We start from the raw sequence: 20,950 nt of genomic DNA, 5'->3' as shown, positions 1-20,950 counted from the left end.
AAATAAAAAAAACGCGGAGTCCCCCGACGGGGTTGAACGCCATGCCCTTCCGAACCGAAGCTCGGAAATGTAACCACTGGGCTACAGGGGGACTCCTTGAATTGGATGACAAATTTGACGGTACCTATATGCACATGAAATGTAGTTTTTATTGACAGCTTAAACTAGCTTTACATTACGTGCTGTGAAAATTATGAACGCCCTTGCTTAAGACAGAAAGTTTCTTTTAAATTTATTATTAAATCTTTGCGAAATAGTAAAAAAAAATGAACTCTTCATCAAGATCAGTACTTTTGCAGGTCTTTGCCTATTTTATACAAGCTAATAAAGAGCGGCTTATATGAAAAAAAGAAATAGCAGGATGGGTAAAATTTAGGGTCATCCACGTTTGATGTCCTTCCTTTAAAGCTCTTTTCACATTTAAACTTGGTTCAAAAGGGAGAAAAAAGAAGATTGTAGGAATAAACATCAATGGAGTCCAACAGAAATATGAAAACTAAAAAAAAAACGCGGAGTTCCCTTGTGGGGTTGAACGCCATGCCCTTCCAAACCGAAGCTCGGAAATGTAACCACTGGGCTACAGGGGGACTCCTTGAATTGAGTAGCAAATTTAACGGTACCTATATGCACATGAAATGTAGTTTCTATTGACAGCTTAAACTAGCTTTGCAATACGTGCAGTGAAAATTATGAACGACCTTGCCTAAGTAAGAAAGTTTCTCTTAAATTTATTATTAAATCTTTGCGAAATAGTAAAAAAAATGACGTGTTTATGAAGATCAGTACTTTTGCAGTTCTTTGCCTATTTGATACAAGATAATAACGAACGGCTTATACGGAAAAAAGAAATGGCAATATGGGTAAAATTTAGGGTCATCCAGGTTTGATGTCCTTCCTTTAAAGCTCTTTTCACACCTAACTTGGTTCAAAAGGGAAAAAAAAAGATTGTAGGAAGAAACATCAATGGAGTCCAACAGGAATATCAAAAAAAAAAAAAGAAACGCGGAGTCCCATGGCGGGGTTGAACGCCATGCCCTTCCGAACAGAAGCTCGGAAATGTAACCACTGGGTTACAGGGGGACTCCTCTAATTGGGTAGCAAATTTAACGGTACCTATATGCGCATGAAATGTAGTTTTTATTGACAGCCCAAACTTGCTTTGCAATACGTGTTGTAAACAGTATGAACGACCGTGCTCAAGTTATAAAGTTTTTTCTTAAATTCATTATTGAATCTTTCCGAAACAAAAAAAAAATGACCTCCCAATTAAAATCAGTTCTTTTGCAGGCAGACCGAGGAGTTGATCTTGGGTCTACTGAGAAAGAACTCTAGCTAAGTCATTCAGAGCGGGACATGAACCCGGGACCACTAGATTTTAAGTTGGGCACCCTGACCACTCGACGACACTGCCTCACGCAAATCGCGACGCTGCTCCTAGAAGCCCACGAAAAGTATCTTTTTTTGCAGTACACTTAGTTTCATGATGCTCTAGGTTCCAAGATTGAGTCTAATGATTCAACTACGCGGAAAAATACAGGCTTCTTTCGTGGGCTTTTAATCAACTATTCAAACAATAGAGTGTTTGTGGCGAGGAACTATCGGGTGATAGTTGCTTCGCGGAAATTTGATGTTCTTAAAACAACTTTTTCCCCGGAGAAACAAAACTTCGAGGCAAATACGCTAATTTTAGAACGTCAAATTTCCAAGGGGCAGCCATCAGACCGATAGTTCCGAGACATAAACACTCTATTGTCTTAACTGCTTACCACTAAATTTTCTTCCGCCCGCCAGTTCATCAAAAATCATATTGAACTATTTTCAAGTCTTTTAGACTGCAACTGAACATATGAGCTTCGGAGAAAGATATAAAGACATGATTGATCATGATCATCGCTTTTTTATACACACAAAAAAATTCAGACTTGAACGGGATTCGAACCCATGACCTCTCCGATACCGGTGCTGTGCTCTACCAACTGAGCTATCAAGCCAACTGGGAGCTGGTCACTTTGTGAGTTCGAAATATACCCGTAGATGGTGAAGATTCAAGTGAATGTATGAAAGATCATATATTTGAACTGCGGAGAAAGATATGAAGACATCAATGATCATCGCAGTTATAGACACAACTTAAGAAGAAGAATACCGTTCAAGCCTGAATTTTTTTCAGGCTTTTTTTTTTAACGACAGCCTCCCTCAAAGGTCAAATTGTCTACCCTTTAAATGAGCTTTTCCATTTGAAACTAGGCAAAATATACTATACATCTAATAAATAATAAATTAAACTAGAAAATCTAATGGCAGTATTAACGAAAATGTACAACATATAATGGTGCTGCATAACTCCCTAATCTCTAAGCTAACTTCATGTTTGTTTTTGGAACATCGAAAACATATCTTCTTTATGGTACACCCAGTTGGTTTAAAAGCCAACTAGCCGTTGATGATGGGTATTTTTTGTTTATTTTCTTTCTATAACATCTCTTTGGCATTCTTCCGGTGACTTCTGATGACGGCTCAGCTGCGTAGATTGCGAAAACGTTTTATGACACTTGTCGCATTTAAATGGCTTTTCTCCCGTATGCGTTCGAATGTGATTGTTCAGTGTTGTTGCGCCAGCGAATGAACGCCCGCAGAAGCCGCATTTAAATGGTTTCTCGTTGATGTGGATCACGACATGTTCTCTCAGCTCGGCTGGGCCTGGGAACGACGAAGGACAGTGCCCGCACTGGTATGGTCGATCGGGGGACTGGAAAAGAGGAAAGAATTCCCTTTTTTAAATAGTTGATGAGCAAGGAAAAAAGGATGTTAAATTATCGCGAAGATACGGTGTCTAGAATAATGTGACGGTGTTTACAAACTTAGTCAAATCCAATCCACGTCTGATAGGCAATACTTTTGGAGAAGGTCAATTGTAAAATACGTCCAGTACAAGTTACTTCGGAGAACACCATTTTTCAAAGACTTAGCTCGACGCGACATAAGGTGGCATCGTATGGTATTTTCTTCTACTGCTTCCCTCCATTCACACGTCAGATTCTAAGCAGTCCTTCTGACAGACATGGACACCTTAGGCCTTACCTGTGGGCATACATGCATCTGGAGAAGCACCCTTTGAGAAAACGTCTGCGAGCACTGACCACATCTCCAAATATGGGGTTCTCCGTGATCCTTCAGACCCAGTCCAAAAGGGTCCAGGGGCCTCTCCGGATCATCAAAGTCCTTCAGAACAAACAAACAATTAATGTAAATTTTGGAATAAATAATAAGAGATGAAGTGAATAACCTTATCGTTCAATTCTACTGGTTAAAAAGACTTAAAAATTTCCATCACTTGACGTAATTTAGAGGGTCAAAAACGGCAACCGGAAGTAAAATTTTGCTTAAATTTAGCTTCCTCTGAGAAGTGACGTAATTGATGTGCATGTCAACGCCTAAACGAGCTAAAAAGAGGAACAATGAAATTAATTCCACTTGCCGTTTGTGAATCGGAAAGATTTCTGCTTAACGTATTAAAAAGCTTAAAAGGAACTTTCCTTTGGTTGAGATCTGAAGTTGAGTTAATAGCATCTAGCGAAGAAGGGAAAGTGGAACAACGAACAAAAATTCCATCGCTACTGGTTTCATGTAAGTCTGTTATGCTTACACCGAAGAATCTGTCCTACCTGATCTCTTGAATCTTCGAAAAGAATTTCTTCATCTACTCCTGGAGGCTTCCACTGAACCGTGTGTTCTGGAAACGCAAAATACAAGAAGATAAAACGTATTTAAAATACCGGAGATTATTTAACGAGGGACTGGACAAGAGAAATTTTAAATATGCTTTCATGGTTTTTAGCAGGCAGGCAGGCAGGCAGGAAGGAAGGAACTAGTCAAATAGCCAGTCCATAGTTAACAGAGGAAATTGGTTGAAAAAACCTGGCAACGGTCTTTATTGTATGTTTTTGTTGGCTATTTTGGGTGTTGACCCTACACAAAACCTGACAAAATACAAAAGGTGGTTATGTGTGCTCATACAACTAACCGATAGAAACATTGTAATTATGTAACTCATGCATAGTCAATGAGCATAAAACAAAAGATGTGTAGGGTCAAGGACCTTCCAACATAACTCTTAGCCTTTTTGTTTGCTTCTTTGATGTTTAACGGGATTCTTAACCATTTTCCTCTATTAACTAGGGCCTGTTACAAAAAATGAACTAATATAGATAAATGAAATTTCAAACCTTTGACGACCCTCGCTTTCATCAGAGCCGGGACATCAATAAATTCGGAGTATTTTTCGTCGTACCACACCAGGAGTTCCCTGCCTGCGGGGATGTGCCTGAAGGCCCGGTAATAAATGTTCCCACAATACTGAAACACCGTCATGTTCTGCTCCTCTTTGTAGCGAGCACATTGTATAAAACGCATCCAGCTGGACATGTATTCTTCACTTCCATCAATAAAATGACTAAACTTCCCGTCTTTGTAAATCTAACATGACAGAGAGAAAAAAAAGGAACATATACTATAAGCGTTGAATCCTAGTACTGACATATATATAAGCTTTATACAGGGTTCGTACCCTTTTTCAGGAACAAAATTCCAGAACTTTTCCAGGACTCAGATTGATTTTTTCCATGACCCTACAATTCAACATAAACCTTTCACTCCCAACAATTCCACTGTCAGTTCTCTTTACTGTCTGCCATACATTTCATTTTGTTACTTGAGTTTAACAGATTTAGAACTTTCCAGGACCAGTAGCCTATTTCCAGGACTTGCCACAATAAAATTCCAGGACTTTCCAGGTTTTCCAGGACCCGTACGAACCCTGTAAATAAGTATGTGCTGCTATGCAGGGTATATGGTTGTCAGGCAGTTTAGTCTGAGATAGGGTATATAAATCATTCAGTTTTGGTCTAGGGTAGGGTATAACTTATCGGAAAAGTGGCTAAAGTATTTAAATAATTTAGTCTAGAACAGAATTTTTTATCCGGTGTTCTATAATAGAGGTGACTTTGTAAGTCTTCTAAGATATTGGTTTATTTAGCATATGTTGGACTACCATAGTGAGAAAGGTGCTGTATGGAAAATAGCTAGTCTAGGGTAGAGTAGGGATTTCTGGAGTCTAGCTAGTTTAGAATAGAGATGCAAAATCAAGCTGATCATAGTCTAGTATAGAGTAAGGGTTCCAGTGTCCCAGCGGCAACCCCCCACCCAAAGATTCACAGTGTGTTCATTCTCATTGTAACTCGGTGAGTTGAAAAACTAGGCCAAGATTTTTCATTATGACCTATCTCCCTTAACTATGAACATCAGTCGAAGAATATTTTCTTACCTCCCACATGTAGTCATTATGTGCGCCATCTCGCAATTCATCTCGCCTGATAACCTGGCCTTCATACGGACCGATCCACGTTCCAGGGGGAATGGGCTGAGCCGCACACACTCCATATTCTGCCCCAGGGACACTCGACCTACAGAGTTTCACCTCATCCGGGAACACCAAGGACGGGCTTGGCAGTGAACACCGCTTTTTCTTGCGTTCTTTTCAGATAAACACAACAAAAATAATAAAATTCGAAGATGGATGATTTAGCTCGGACGCTAAAAAGCAAGACCTTTTGCAAGCTACTAGAGTACTAATAATACGCGGCAATTTTTGTACTCCTGGAAACCTGTTTTACAGGCTGGTTGATTGTAATACTCTTTGTTCCCCTGAGCGATCTCAACGCGAAACACAACTGAGATACGACCTTAGTTTTCAAAAAAGCAAAAGGTTAAATAATAAATATGTTACAAGGCATTTTAAAGTGCAAGTACTCACTTACTGTCAGACGGGTTCAATAAAACACTGCAACATCCTTAAAAAATATTCAGCGATATTGCACAGTAAAATGTATAATAAGATATATATCTCCCCATTGAGGACAATCGAGATCGTGTTCTGTCAGTGAGAATCAGTTCGTCACGCGGGTTTTCAACAGACCACGATACGTGTCAACTAATTCCAGTCCCTAGTTTAAGGCTCCATTTATATGGTCTCGGGTACCCGAGAAGACCCTTCCCTCGAGTTACCCTGGCCGAGGTAACTTTTCACTTATTTCTTTGCAAAATTCAACCAACCGTTTACACGAGGCTCGCAAACCCATCCTGTCTGACCTCGGCAGGTAGGGTAACACTGGCAGGCGGGGCAACTTTTCTTCATATGAACACTTTGGCTCGCCCAACTCTCGGCGTGGTGAATGTCACGAAATGCGTAGGTTAAGGGTTTAAAGCAGAAATCAAAGAATCAAAGAAGAGAAAAATAACTCGGCGAAATCCATTTTGATCGAATGACCGATGGAAACTAAAAGAAAGAGGGATACTTGCATATTTGATTATTCAATAAGGGTTATCAATAATCATGCAGGGTCAACTTTGACTCGGCCTACAGGGACTACATTTTCACAGATAAACGCTCGATAAAGTTGACTCGGGGGGAGGGTTGTCTCGGTTACCCAAGCCCATATAAATGGGGCTCAATTGTACTTTCATTAACCACTAGAATACTTGCTCTTGTTTTCTATGTCTTGAGCTCAGGTCGCCTTCGCTTTGATGCCTATTCGCTCATGATCTGTCATTCAGATTTATTTACCTACCGATGAGTACGTACCTGGGCCAGGTTCCTCGTGCTTGATGAGTTTACGCTGATTGTCAAGGACTGTAGGCTCCAACGGCACGTGTCCATACAAATACATACAAATCTCCTCCCAGGAGAACGGTGGCCTCTTCGACCCAGGCCCTGTCATTTTGAGCTCGGGTAAAGGCGGAGCTTTGCTCATCCCCTCCCTGAAATAAAGGGAGTTGATTTAACAATTTAAAATTGCTACAGTCGAGCGCACACCAATGGCAACCTCTTTATAACGAACAGGAAAACCTCGTAAATCTGCCCTAGGAAAGCCATTCTTTTACAACATGATCATGTTCAGAAAATTAGACATAGTACATCGATTCATTTTACTTGAAAGATACTTTATCACAACAAAGGACATCTAACACAAATCAAACGCTATATTTTTTATGTTTCATGCTCAAAATTACTTTCGCCACCCTTAAATCTTACCACTCTCAACAACTCGTAACTTACTATCGTAATTCACGAGTTAAAAATTGAACAACCCTGAAAGGTTCAATTATATACAAATTATATATAGATAATCGCTCTCGGTGTGAAGTTCAAGTAGTGTATGTAGGTCATTTAAATGCCACTCGTAGTCGTGAACAGATTCGACAAATAAAAATGTTTGCACGATATTTCCAACAATAAATTTGACCTTGAGAATGCAAAACTACCGCAGAACTAACCTTTGTAATATCAGTAAAATTTATGAAAACTACAACATTGCTTAAGTTCACAAAGTTAATAAGTGAAAGGAGGTAATTCTTTCTTTCATTGGAAAGTTATGTTCTTTCAAAAAAATACGCCAGTTTATCAAAAAAAAAATGTATCGATTAAAGGAGCTATGTCACGGTTTGCCGCATCTTGAAAAGTTCAGCCTACATTTTTCGATTCAAGTTCGTCGTTTGTAACCCGTGTCAGTCCTCTCCATCCTTAACCATCCTTGTTCCTTTATGATTTATTATTATCTCTTTGGTGTTTTTCTATCCTAGTAAACTTCTATTTTAATGATTTCTTCAATTTATTTAAAGATAATTTTCGTAGCCAAAATTTAATAACTAGAATGCCGCAACTGAGCTTCCTTAAATTTGCACCCCGTTCCAGTTATTTCTTTTCATTACAATTGCATGAAAGTGTCTAATAATCAAAGAATAAAATATTTGTCCACAGGAATGTCTGCGTGGTTAAGACGCACAATTCTAATACTTCAAATTCCACAATGGAGAACACAGAAAACGCCCCAAACGAGTAAAAAAAATCTCAAAATATTTGTTCCCTGATAAACTGGTTCAACTGGGTTATCTTTTGCCGTTTTTGTATTTCAGAGCTTAATTCAAGATAAATACCATTGCAAGGCACAATTGTTTAGTATTGAGGTATAAAGAAAAATTGAAAACAAGAATTAATGGAGGATGATACCACATCCGAATCGGATTCTAACACGAACCGTTTTTTGAACTTTTCTAAACGTCTGGAAAACTGTTTTTGTCCCAAGGCTGCTTTGGAAGATCATGCAATTAATTCAATTTCTTTCCACCAGCCGCATAAACAAATCACAAAATTAAAACTCTACGATTTAGTTACGGTTTTATTATTTGGAGAGTTTGTTACGATAATTAGGAAAAATCACTCGATTTTCATATTCAAGGCCAACTATAAACCTCAATTTAAAAATTGTAAATTTTTCATTTCCAATGTCTGTAATTTATGACTCCACAATAACTTCACGAATAGCCTTCTTTATCTACGCATAATCTGAAATAAACTTTCTGAATATCTACTGACCGAGTATTATGAACTTGACACAATTCTTAATGCCACAATCATGAATCTAATTAACTCAGTTTGCAACCCCGTTGTTGATTTCTAGCGGGTTTGTATCCCATACATTCAGCGGGTCATCAATTCAATAATACAAGAAGAGGTATAATTTTTACCACACGGCTGCTGAGAAATATTGTTCTACTAAACATAGCTATTCCTTACAGAAAAAATCGTTCATACTTGTTGCTATGCTGCTTGGAAGACAACATTGGTTTAACCTGTGCTTTACGTTCTGCAAAATTTCGTCTCTGAAAAGAAGCGATAACTACTCAGTTAAATAATTTGTTCGTTTTACACCCCGCATAACCTATGAAGTTCTTTGTCTCATAAGGGTTTAAACTAAAACGAAGAACTTTTTGTCGTTTTCTTTTTCATGTGTCTGTGACATCGAAAATCTCGGAGCAGAAACTTCTTAAATTTTTGGATGCAAGCGGGGAAAACCTCAGTTGAGGGCTGTCAATATTCTAAAGATTAGTTGTATAAATTGTCAACTGTCAGCGACTTGTTTCTCACCTCGAAATAAAGGTAACAGCACTATCAACAAACTTACAAATTCCGCAATCATAACATTTTTGTTTTCGTGAGGGTTTCCCCATGAATTTGCCTCTGTGACACTTCCTCGTCCAAACGTTTGTGCATAATTGAATAATTTTAAGTCGAACTGTCATAAGAATCTACACTTTTTGACAGATATGTTTAATTTCTTAAGCAGGTAGTTTAACTTGGGTTGTTATCAATATTAATGATGGGAATATCACTTGTACGGACCGCCAAGGGAAGGAAAATAAATCGAGAAACAGCATGACAGTGCAATATGGATTCTAAAAATACTAGAAATAAGTCCTTGACGTGCAGGTACTGTGGACAAACAGGGAAAAGGGACGTGAAAGTAACAATTCATCTGAGTAATACGCGTTGTAAAATATTGTCATAACGTAGTACGTCGCAGTTAGAAATAAATACAGAACATGCGAATTTCTACAAGAAATTAAAATATTCGCCTGTTAAAGGAAGTTGTCGTTATAGAATGACCAAGGTATATAAAAGCAAAGCTTCACTACCTCACTGGCATATTGACGACATCGAGAAACTAGGTTCTTGACTAAAAAATCTTTGAGGGAAAAACTAAACCCCTTTGAGCATTCTTTTAAACTGAGCACAAACATTTCCAGGCTAACGTTTGAGGAAAGAGTAACATCCATGTAGCTGTAAAATTAGCCAAATTTAAGGAATATACCAGTATTCAAAACTAGATAGAATAATAGTAATTTCACTTTGTGTCAACTGCTGTTGTGATAACAACAAATGAGGGACGACAAAATACTAAAAGAGTGGATAAGTTTATCTAGTTGCGATATTTTAGAATCAAAGTGTAAACAACTGATATTTACTCGAACTCTAGTCTGCAAGACATTTTAAAGAATATTGGCTTCAGGTATGCATGCAAACTCGTCCATCCTTGCCCTTTCAAAAATCAACTCTCCTTATTAGTTTTTTTTTTAATGCTACAAATTGACTTTAAAAGAGTGTTTTGACGATAGTTGACTGATAAAAATGAATAGATCGACGTATCAACATCATACTTGAAAATCTTCCCTAAAAAGGTGACTGCAATTCGAACGATGAAAACTTTACCTGAAAACAAAGCATTGGCTGTAAATCTGCCAATATCTGAAAATCTTTTATCCCTTAAAATCAAGTTTTTGTTTAACGCAAACCAACTGCCATAATACTTAATTCACATAATCCGTCGTATATAGTAAAAGTATTATAGCCTACAAGAGATAATTCGCTTATTAGTTTTCCGTTGCAAATTAGGACAAGGCGAGGAGAATAATAAAAGTAATACAAACTGTGACTCACCACAATAAAACTTTCTCACCGTCACTCTCTAAATGTTGGACAAAGCTTTCATTACAAGCATCAATGTTACCGACAGTCTAACCCAGACGACGATTATGAACCATATCTTGCATCCAGGCCAAAATCTAACCGCTAACGATGTGATGCCATTATTAAATAAAGCACCTTGTTTTCGGTGTGGGTTTATTTTGGGCTTTGTTGTAATAATTAATACTAATCAATCACTTGTCACCTGGCAAAATAGACGATAAGCTGAGAAAAAGTGCAAGTCTCGGCTTCTACAGCGGGTCAGTGGAATAACCTCCGTATCACATAACTAAGCAGTCTACAAGCCATTTATCTACCTGCATGGTTTGGAAAAACCACATTGCTATACATGACCTTCTTTTGTTTTGTAAAATCCCACGAGAACTCCATATACACACATTTTACCGTTGGCAATGTTTAGGGTTTTGCCTACGTACAGTGCATACAGCGAGCCATTAACAACTGATAAATCATTTAAACGCAAGGTGCTACTTTAAAATATCCAATTGTTACGGATCCTTTTGCCGTAAAATGTTTATCTCTTCACACTTGAAAACTGACCTTGACTTCACGAAGCTCATTTTTTTCGACAAAATGGCATAGATGAAAGCGAAGTAAATGCTACGAACGAGCAAGTTTAATTCAACAAACTCTTGTAATTAGAGAAAATAGCGCCATCTTAGCCAAAAAAGAAATACATACTCTCAAATAGTTGAAAATTTCTAATTTGCGTCATAATTCGCACTTGTGCTAAAAGTAATATCATATCTTCAATTTGTGGTTTTGCGATGTTTTTTTTCTTTTGACTATCAACATGATAAATATCGTCAGATGCAATCTACGAATTCACACAACTTACAAAAACAAGACCACCTCAAATTATAATGCTGCTTACTTCTGAGTTTCTTTAGCGGTTCCTTCGTCTTGATGAAGCCTCCAAAACGCCGCTTTCTGCATAACTGAATTATATCGGGCTGAACTGTCATGAAATCTACACTTTTTGACGGGAATGTATAAGTTGTTAAGCAGGTAGTTTAACTTATACTGTTTAACTTATCAATATTCATGATGAAAATACAAGGATACCGACCTGCAAGGACAGGAAAATTATAATACCATACAACAACATCATGAGGATATGGGTATAGGTTTGCAAAGATAACTTTTTATAGTGTTCATAGAATTTTCAAATGCTTACTTGCGCTATACATATAATTGGAATTAATTGATTAAAAAATGCTATCGTTTTTAGGAGACAATATTTCTTCGAGCTAAGGGAATTGCGCAATATAACAGGAACACTATCGAAAGTCGAATTTAGGGCATGTTTTTTTTCCTAATAAGAGAAAAGTCAAGTTTGACAATCATTAGATGTTTGTTTCACATCGTGCAAACAGAAGAATTATAATTTGCTACTTTTTATATCTTCGAACAGTGAGCTCATTGCCTTACAGAATAATTTCACTTCCAAGCTGCTTAAGGTGTTGACAATAAAACAAAACTCATTAACTGGTAATTTAAGATGATAAAACATAGTTACGTTTCCATTAAACCGAAAAAAGCAGTTTTTCCTGCAATCTGGTTTCTCTGGTCGTTTCTATGCAGAACAGCCATGAAAGTATTCCTTTAAAACTATTTTTGCACAACTTTGTACAGTAGACAATTGATTTTGGTGCAAAACATTTTGCCAAACATATCCATTTGTAGTTGCAAACGATACCATATGCAAGTCACGTATGGGATCCTAAACTACGTATTCAACATAAAAGCGTTTAGGAAATTGTCTAAAAATATGATGTCAAGGAACAACTGCTCGTTTTGTTTATTTAACGAACTTCAATGCCCATCCCTTCCAAATAACAATAAAAAAATATGTATACAACATGATCGACAGATAATGCTTTTATTCCTTCTAAAGGTTTGTGATTGGCATTTTGGACAAATTACCGGCCGGTTAAAATATATTGCCTTTCCACAAGACATGTTGGAGAACCTAAACTAAAATCTGGAACGGTTTCTAAGTAGAGGTGTTTCTTAACAATAATAATGCTATGAACTATTCGCTTTTGAAATAAATTCAATATCTTAAGAAAAATATATTTCAATATCATGCAGGTAACATGTTTTAGACACCCAAATTATAAAACACCCCTAACTAAACGCAAACGAATATTTTTGTGGTTTTTGTCGATATTTAGGAAATTTTGCACATTTTAAAGACAACTCTAGATAAAATAACATATTTTATACCGCTAACCTATATCACCCGATGCTAAAAAGGCATCATAGAAATATCCAGTCATTAGTGATCAAGTTACCAAGTAACGATCGTGTTTATAACATAACCGATTATCATATTACCAGAACAACATGCTATAAAGACACTGTTAATTTTTCCTTCAGGTGCTGAAAAAACGAGCTCGGTTACCCCAGTCATGATTAGCATGTAAAGAACGATATTCCTGCAAGTAGTCGTTTTTTAAAAGTTCACTCTTCAATTTTTGCTATGACCCCCCGGGGTAATGGGTAAACGTTCAGAGCTATCTTAAATTCTTAAGAAATAGAATTTATTTGAAAAAAATTTGCTATTCCGCGAGAGAAAATTGAATTTGAAGTTATCCGATCCATATTTTAATAAAAACGAACGTTTCACTTCAGCTCAAAGCACAATAACACACGCTTTAAGCATTCTTACGAGGTTTGACTTTAACTTTCTCGAGAATGCTTGAGAATGTTATCTCGGGTTCACTTAGAGAAATGAATTACAGTGAGATGTTTCAAATGGCATTAAAAAAGTTACCATGCTATGAGCAGAGTTTTAGTGAATAATTTTTGCACGTATTGCTTGAACTTTGAGCGAAATCCGTCTTCACATTTGTTTGGAGAATTCCCGGGTTCATGAGGACACTTTACTTGATGGTGTTCTTTATTCTCATCACTTTTTGTCTTGAAATTGTTATGACATTGTAAGGACAAATGAGAACTTGGTCAAGGGTGAATCAATTACTCATGAGGTTTTCTAAAGTCAGCTTCACATAAGACAGAAAAATCGTCACATCATAGAAATGTATTGCTTTTTCGCTTTTTCACGTGGTGCCCAAATTCTTTTATTCCAAGTTGACACCAAGAAAGTGTTGAAGCCGTTTATAAGCCTCCAGGCTATTTTTTCATCCACTACAGACAGTGATATTGCAGAATGCTTTAAATTCTCTCCTACAGGTAATAAATCATTATAAAAACACCTTGTTTTCGATATTTTCGATAATGTTAGTTTTTCTTGTAATAGTTACGAAAATCTTTCAACTGCAAACCATAGCCATCTTGAGCGCACAACTTAAATTTCAATCTGATCCATCGTTGATACCAACAAAAATGTATCAAAAATGGCGCCGTTTTATCACACAAACCTTCGTGTGTAGTAGTTAACTTAGTTAACACCTTTTCATAGTTCTAATTAAGTCCAATTCCACATCGTTGTAGATTTCTAGGGCTTTGTTTACAATACATTCAGCGGGCTATTAATAAATTATTCAGAGCTCGGGGCTACTTTTTACCACAGTTTTGTAAAGCAATTTTTATTCTTCAGAAAACTATTTCAAACACGAGTTTCTTCCGTAATAATTCACATATTTCGCTTCGAAGGTGACGCATCCATTCATCCATTAATTCTATTACAATACACTAATAAAAACAGAATTAAAATTCATGCGACATTGTTGTCCCAAACAAAAATTTATAATCTTTTGCCTGGAACCAAACTTAAACTCGTACACTCGGAGGTCAGGCTTCTTAGCCAAAGTCCATGTGCCTAAAAACATTTCGGAGACCAAAATTTCGTTAAAAAAACCCACACAACATCCTGGTAGTAAACTTTAATCGTCTTACAAGGAGATTTGCGGCTTTTTGATAATTTTTCCCCAGTATTTATAACAATACTACCTCAAAGATAGACATCATCGAGGGATTTTCACCACTTATATAAACACGACATTTAAGAACACCTTAATTTCCTTACTTGTGAGTATTTTTTACGTGTGATCCTTCTTGATTTGGCTTCTGAAACTCTCTCTTTTGCATAATTGAATTATCTCAAGTCGAACTGTCATGAAATCTACTTTTATGGCAGAATTGTTTGACTTGTTAAGCAGGTAGTTTAACTTATACAGTTATCAATATTCATGATAAGAAATTTGGATATTGACCGCCAAGGGCAACGAAATACTGCACAATGTTAGCACGGTCAGGTGAATACGGTGAAAACCGTACAAAACGTTTAATAATTCTTTCAGGTTTTATATAATTTCGTGTCAAAACTTATAAAGAACGACCGTCTCGTTTTAATTTTTTTTTTATCTTCAGTTCTGTAATTTGCTCTATGGTAAAAATATTTTGATATATATCGTACTATTTGGTATGCACTTTTGCGAAGCATTTTTTCGCCTAAGCAGGTGACAGTTAAAGAAATGGTAGTTTTCTTAATTATTGCAATAAGCTACAAAATAATCCACAACATAAAGACTAAACTCTGGCAAAACACAGTGAAAATTCCCTTAGGGTAAATAAAAATGTTTGTTGTTCGGCACATCATAAGCAAATTGGTTGTTTGTTTGTAGAAGTTATAATCAAATTTTATTAAAATTTTCTGCCAGAAAACTCCAAATTTTGTCTGATCAAGATAAACTTTGCTAATAGAAAGGTGTGATAATATTATTACTAACGTGTAGAGGGAATGCTTAGCGAAGAACCACAAATTCTTGAACGTATTTTGTTTGCTGTCAAGCATCTTGGAAAATGGGTTCATTGTGTTAAGAAAATTTGGAATTGAAAGTGAAGAATGTATATACTTCACAAAGAATATATATACTTCACAAAATTTGGAATTGCTGCACAATGTCTGAATCCCGATAGTAAAAAATACCATGAAAAGACTATAGAAGAAGCTGGACCATAAAGTATTTCTTCGAAAGATAACATATCTCCTTGTCTTTAAATTATTATATTAGAGATTCGTAATCTAATTTGCCATATGTCTGCTCTTGAGAAGTTTGCCAACTCAAATTTGAATTAAGATTTTCTTGCCTGTTGTTGCTGCCTTTAAAGTGTTTCGTTTAGGTTACTAACTTTAGCAAGTTCTTCTCCAATTACTCTCTAAACCCGGAGGCAATTCTAACCGCAAAATTTGCTATAAAATTACTACTCTTGCCTCGAGACATAATATATTTGTCATTCTCAATTTTAACTTACCTGGTCTCAATTTCAATACTTTCGGAATGTGCTTAAAGTACATTTCCAATTGACAGCAAGTCTCGTAAGACATAATGCTTCCCCGTGAAGTGCAATTTAGTAAGAAGGTTTTCAAAAATGTAATTTTTAAAATTGGCAGAATTTGTTACTCCAACCAAGTCAGTCTTGTTTATTGACACAAATAAACATGACGCTAAATTAAACTGTTTTCCTTCGGAACTTTGAATATCCTCAACTACACTAAAATAGATTCGAATCTTCGAAATGTGTCGATTTAGGGAGACTTGCAAGAAATTTTACGTGTCATATTTCTGACCATTTCTGCGTAACAATCCAAACAACATAAGTCTTAGACCATAGGTATAATTTCTGCACTCGAAAATTAGTGTTAAATTTTGCTACTTATGAAGTTGCTTGTGTCGTAAACTCGTCTTTATTTTCCTCCAAAATAATCCCTTGTACGCAATTGAATTATGTTAAGTCGAAATGACATAAGGTCTGCACTTTTTGACATCAGTGTTTAAATCGTTCGGCAGGTAGTTTAACTCGCATTCTTCTCAATATTAATGATGGCAAATTGCGAAATCGCCTACCAGCGGCAGGAAAGTAGGTTGAAATTAACACAAAGGTTAATAAGTGAAATGGATAGCAACTGCGAAATGAAATATCTAAAAAGAAGGCGTGACACATATAGAGAAACTTCAATAAAGACTGCAAGTGTAATTATTAAGCCTTGGCAGAGAAAACATCGTTTAATGTTTCACAGCAAATAGCGAATTCAATACAGCAGGAACCCGCGAGTAAGAACCTACATTTTGAAAGTCTGGCAAAATAGGTTCTTTTAATTTGTGGAAATTATCGGCAGTTTAGGCTAAATAGGTTCTTAATTAGGTTCTTAATTTCTATGAAGGAAATATATGAGTTGATTACCAGAAAAATAAATAAACTTGGGTTTCAAACCTTTTGGTCCTTGAATATACAGTATTTATTCAAAACTGCATTATGTATATTCTTGAAATGTAAAATTACAATTTCAAAGTCACACTCCTAGGTTGAAATGTTTCTCATAATTTAACTACAACTCATGTATATATAAGAACTTGCTTGACCTTACTTGGCTAAACAAGTTCTCATATTTTTGGGTATTAAAATGGCAAATTTCTACCAGCAGGTTCTGAAACCCTTAAGTTCTTACAGGCGAGTTTTTACTGTAAATGCTGGTGATTTTTGGTACGTAATTGGGCTAAGAGCAAGGTCAGCGTTTCCAATATACTCCTTGGAAACTGAACCTTAGTCTTCTAGAGAACTTAATGCTTAGGCAAACGTTTGTGTAACCTGTTTGCCAGTCCTACTGCGACCCAAGACCCTACGTTCCTACTTTTCACAACCATAGCCTCAAGGCCTGAACATTTTTTTACCTGTTGCCATGCACATCATGATCGAAGACGCACTGCTTTAGTGTTAGCCGTTGCAATAACCTTTCTCAGAACACTACTTTTGTCACCAAATTTGTTCTGCTGCTCGTAAGTTGCAGCACAATAACTTTGGATAGCAGCAATAAAACAAGCTCTAAACATTAAATGCAGTGAAGATAGAGGTTCGAGAAGCGTTGTTTTGTTCAAGAATTCCATCCAGGTAGCCTTGGCGGGACATTGTTCTACAAGGATAGAAAACTGCAAAGAATATAAGTAAGACAGAAAAACAGATTGTTCAGCTGTTGAAAGGAGGGATTACAGTTTGGGAAGCCATGTTGAGAACTTTAATTCTAAATTTTTCACAGGGAGAAAGATTCGGTAAGACTACCACAACGAGTTTCTTATCCGGACAATTAGCAATAGGCATTTGTTTAAAGAAACAAGCAAATTAAGCCATAACTGACAAAGGGCTTTGAACAAAGGAATAAGGGCTTTGCACAAAGGGATAAAACATTAAGACTAGTCCTCGCAAGACGAAGTGTAACACCAAAGAAAGAAAGGACAAGGTTCTTTCTTCTCCCTTGAGACAATGGATTCAAACGTCTGCGATTCAGTAAAATCCAGGCCAAGATACACTTCGTCAATAGCAATGAGTTTTGAAGAACCATTTGCAAATTACCTGCCAAAATATTCATAACAAATCAAACACTCTCACCAATTCTAACCACACCCTATAAAAGCTTGCTCGTTATCCCATATCTACAGATCTGTCAGCGTTAGTTAAACAACATTAGACATGAAGTAAACAAAATTAGCCATACACTTGAGAAAAAAAGGAAAAAGCCCCGTTCCTTTCATTAAAAATAAGATTACCACAACTAATAAACAAACAAGACATTGAAATTCTAAATTGAGGCTAGAGTTTTAAACTTTTCTTTTGTATTATTGGTAAATATTGAGGAAAATTTTGAATTGTTAGATAACAGAGTAAAAAAGAAACCTAAAGTCTACAAAAGTTGTCCGAAATATCCCATCAATTTAACTAATCCTTTAAAAAACGAAAAAATATCTATCTTATCCAGTTTGCAAAGTTATCACTTTCACAGTCGCTTTTCGCAACTGTATTGGTCGAGATGCAAAAAGTATAAGTAGTTCGGTTTACTTTAATACAAAATGCTCAACAAAACACTTCTCCGATATTGTTTTCTCCCCAAATTTAACCTAACATGTAAGTTAACCGAGGAAATAAGGATTACCTCAAGAATATTACCCTATATCATTTCAGCTTCCTTCACACCCGTAACGTTACTATATCATAAGTTAGGTATTAGGTAAAGCACCTTGTTTTCATTTTTGGGTTTTATTTTGGGAGTTGTTATAATAATTGAAAAAAATCACTCCTTTGTCACCTGGTAAAAGAATTATTAACCCGCTCTAACTGCAGTTTTTAGCATTTAGTTCAACAAATGCCGAAACAGTTAGACATCTATCATCGAAGTCCACTAAAAAACGTTACGACGGAGCCATGCCGTACAGTACTTTCCTACCATATAGACGATATCGTTTTACGACTCTAATTTACTCAATTTTTCTTCACCGTTGTTGAATTTCTGAGGGTTTATTTCCAACATTTTCAGCGGGCTGTCAATTAATAATTCATGGCTGGGGCTACTTTTTACCAACAAGTTTATGAAGATATAATTTTCTACAACACAATTTGTATTGGTAAAATTCGATAAAATAACGTTATATCATTCGGTACTGAAAAACAGTACATTGAAATTGCTTATTGAATAGCTTACTTTATCTCTATAAGATTTAAACGCTATTTGGACTATTTTCATGCGAATCAAAAGTTGTATACAAAAGATCTAATTCTTAGAGAAATTTTCCCAGAGTCTGCCTTCTTTGGGCCTAAATCAACGAGCGTCTAAGAATTTAAAAGTAAGAGCGTTATTAAACTTGTTCAAATCGGGAAAAAAATCGAAATTTTTGCGTTGTTTTGGTATCGCCCTAACAATCAACAAGCAAATCTTATAATTAGACACTGTCTTTACATAAATACAGTAAATTAAAACATTGTCGCTTACTTGGAAAAGTCTGTTGTAATTGCTTCGTCTCGAATTTGCTTTAAAAATCCTGCTTTGTGCATAATTGAGTCAAACTGTCAAAAAACTCCGCACTTTTTGACAGGTCTGTTTAATTTGTTAAGCAGGTAGTTTAACTTATACTGTTATCAATATTAATGATGAGAATATTTGGATATCTACCACTAAGGGCAGAAAAATAAATTACGAAAACAGCATGATCTGATATGATATCGACAACAAAAATAGTTCCGAACCAGCGTCCACATTACGACGGAGGAATTTGAAAACGCAGCTTCATTTCTAAGGTTAGGCCTACCGTCCACACTAATCCGGCACGAAAACGCTCTTCAAACCGGAGAAATTTGAAAACGCAGCTTTATTTCTACGGTTAGGCCTACCGTCCACACTAATCCGTCACAAAAACGGAGGTTTTCGAAAACAGTTTTCAAACCAGAGGAATTTGAAAACGCCGTCGTTTTGTTGTCGTGTGGACGGAAAAGATTTTGAAAACGAAGCTTTTCGAAAACGATCGCATCAGGACAATCACGGGATTTCCTTGACCGAGTTTTCCTCAGAGGCAAATCCAAAATGACCGGTGTTTAAATTCCTCCGGCGTAGTGTGGACGGAAAACATTTGATGCGTTGTCACAGTAAAGCCTCCGTTTTCAAATTCCTCCGGCGTAGTGTGCACGGGGCTTGGTTTCTACAAAAAAAAGTCTGCAAAACGATAAAGTAGTGTTCACGAAAATTCTTTCAGAGTCGAGTTCAAAATATAGATTCTCTCAGCTGAGCGTCATGTCTTTCTTTTACGGTTGCTTTTGAGAATTTGACAATACATCAAGACATCTCTTAATTGATGGAGTTCTTTATTCTCACCACCAGTTTTCTTGGTGAAACAGTCGCGTCAAGACAATTTTATTCAACTCACAGAAATAAGTTAAGAGATAATTAACAATTTAAATTGCGCATAAAGTATGATAAATAGTATTTATGACAAAAATCAAATAATAATTTACAGTTTTGTGGTTTCAAACAGATGAGAAAAAAGATATAAAGGAGAAGAGGGAGGAAAACTAGTTTAGATACAATGTTTACTGTGTGGACACCCCACTTTAGGATAAAAAGAACTACTTCATGAACTAGCTACCAGTACAGTAATTATATAATTACATTAAGTCAAATTATTCTCGCATTTTGATTGGTTCTTACTTATAATCTACTGGACGATAGATCCATAGATGAAGTCATTAGTATTCTTTTTTTGTTTCTTTATTCTATAAAACAAATAGATTCCATGTTGCCGTGCGTCTGTTCGGTAATAGATCACAGAGGACGTCAAAATGTAGTAAGAACATCAGCGACACGCTCGGCTATCGCCTCGCGTGCCACTTTTTTTGTTATCACATTTTGACGTCATCTGTAATCTATTACTGAACAGACGCACGGCAACATGGAATCTATTTGTTAAATACATTTTACAACTAAGGATAGTCCACGGGACGAGACCAGTTATAATGCTCATTGGATCGATTCAGAATTAAAATGCCCTCTAAAAACCACCCTGGACAGGGCCATAGCCAGACTTCAGAACAAGACGAGGCAAGTTTCTAGCGCCGATGGCGCGAGCCGCTTGGGGGGCCTGGGGGCATGCCCCCCTTTCCCCCCCAGAAAATTTTGAAATCTAGAGGCTCAGAAATGCTCTTTTAAGCATTTCCCGTGGCATTATTCTTCACAAAAGTCAATCTTGGGTAAGTGTAGAAGTTCACTTTTTTATTGCTGAGCGATACTGGAACCAAGTCAATGACCATCTGCATTTTAAAGCATTCAAATGTTGTAAGACG

At 36.4% G+C, this 20,950-nt stretch overlaps 1 protein-coding gene across 3 annotated transcripts; it reads right to left on the bottom strand.

Annotated features, from left to right (window-relative positions):
- Window positions 1-129: 129 nt before the first annotated feature.
- On the bottom strand, window positions 130-14,469 carry LOC110045254 (putative histone-lysine N-methyltransferase PRDM6). Of its 3 annotated transcripts, none has more exons than XM_089286464.1 (7): window positions 14,376-14,469; window positions 6,641-6,816; window positions 5,324-5,532; window positions 4,227-4,476; window positions 3,666-3,733; window positions 3,082-3,222; window positions 130-2,749 (listed from the first exon to the last, which is right to left on the bottom strand). In XM_089286464.1, exons 1-7 carry the CDS (start codon window positions 14,435-14,437, stop codon window positions 2,462-2,464), a joined length of 1,194 nt encoding a protein of 397 aa, XP_089142590.1. In that variant the 5' UTR covers window positions 14,438-14,469; the 3' UTR covers window positions 130-2,461. The 3 variants fall into 3 exon arrangements, with proteins under 3 accessions (XP_089142590.1, XP_020606513.1, XP_089142591.1); XM_020750854.2 differs by lacking the exon at window positions 14,376-14,469 and adding an exon at window positions 11,256-11,585; XM_089286465.1 differs by lacking the exon at window positions 14,376-14,469 and adding an exon at window positions 10,334-10,500.
- Window positions 14,470-20,950: the final 6,481 nt, after the last annotated feature.

The sequence above is a fragment of the Orbicella faveolata genome, unplaced genomic scaffold (assembly GCF_042242905.1).
Source record: "Orbicella faveolata isolate gen_17 unplaced genomic scaffold, um_ofav_v1 contig_14, whole genome shotgun sequence".
NCBI lineage: Eukaryota > Metazoa > Cnidaria > Anthozoa > Scleractinia > Merulinidae > Orbicella > Orbicella faveolata.
The sequence above is the reverse complement of the archived record's forward strand: the minus strand, read 5'-3'. Positions and strand labels throughout refer to the sequence as shown.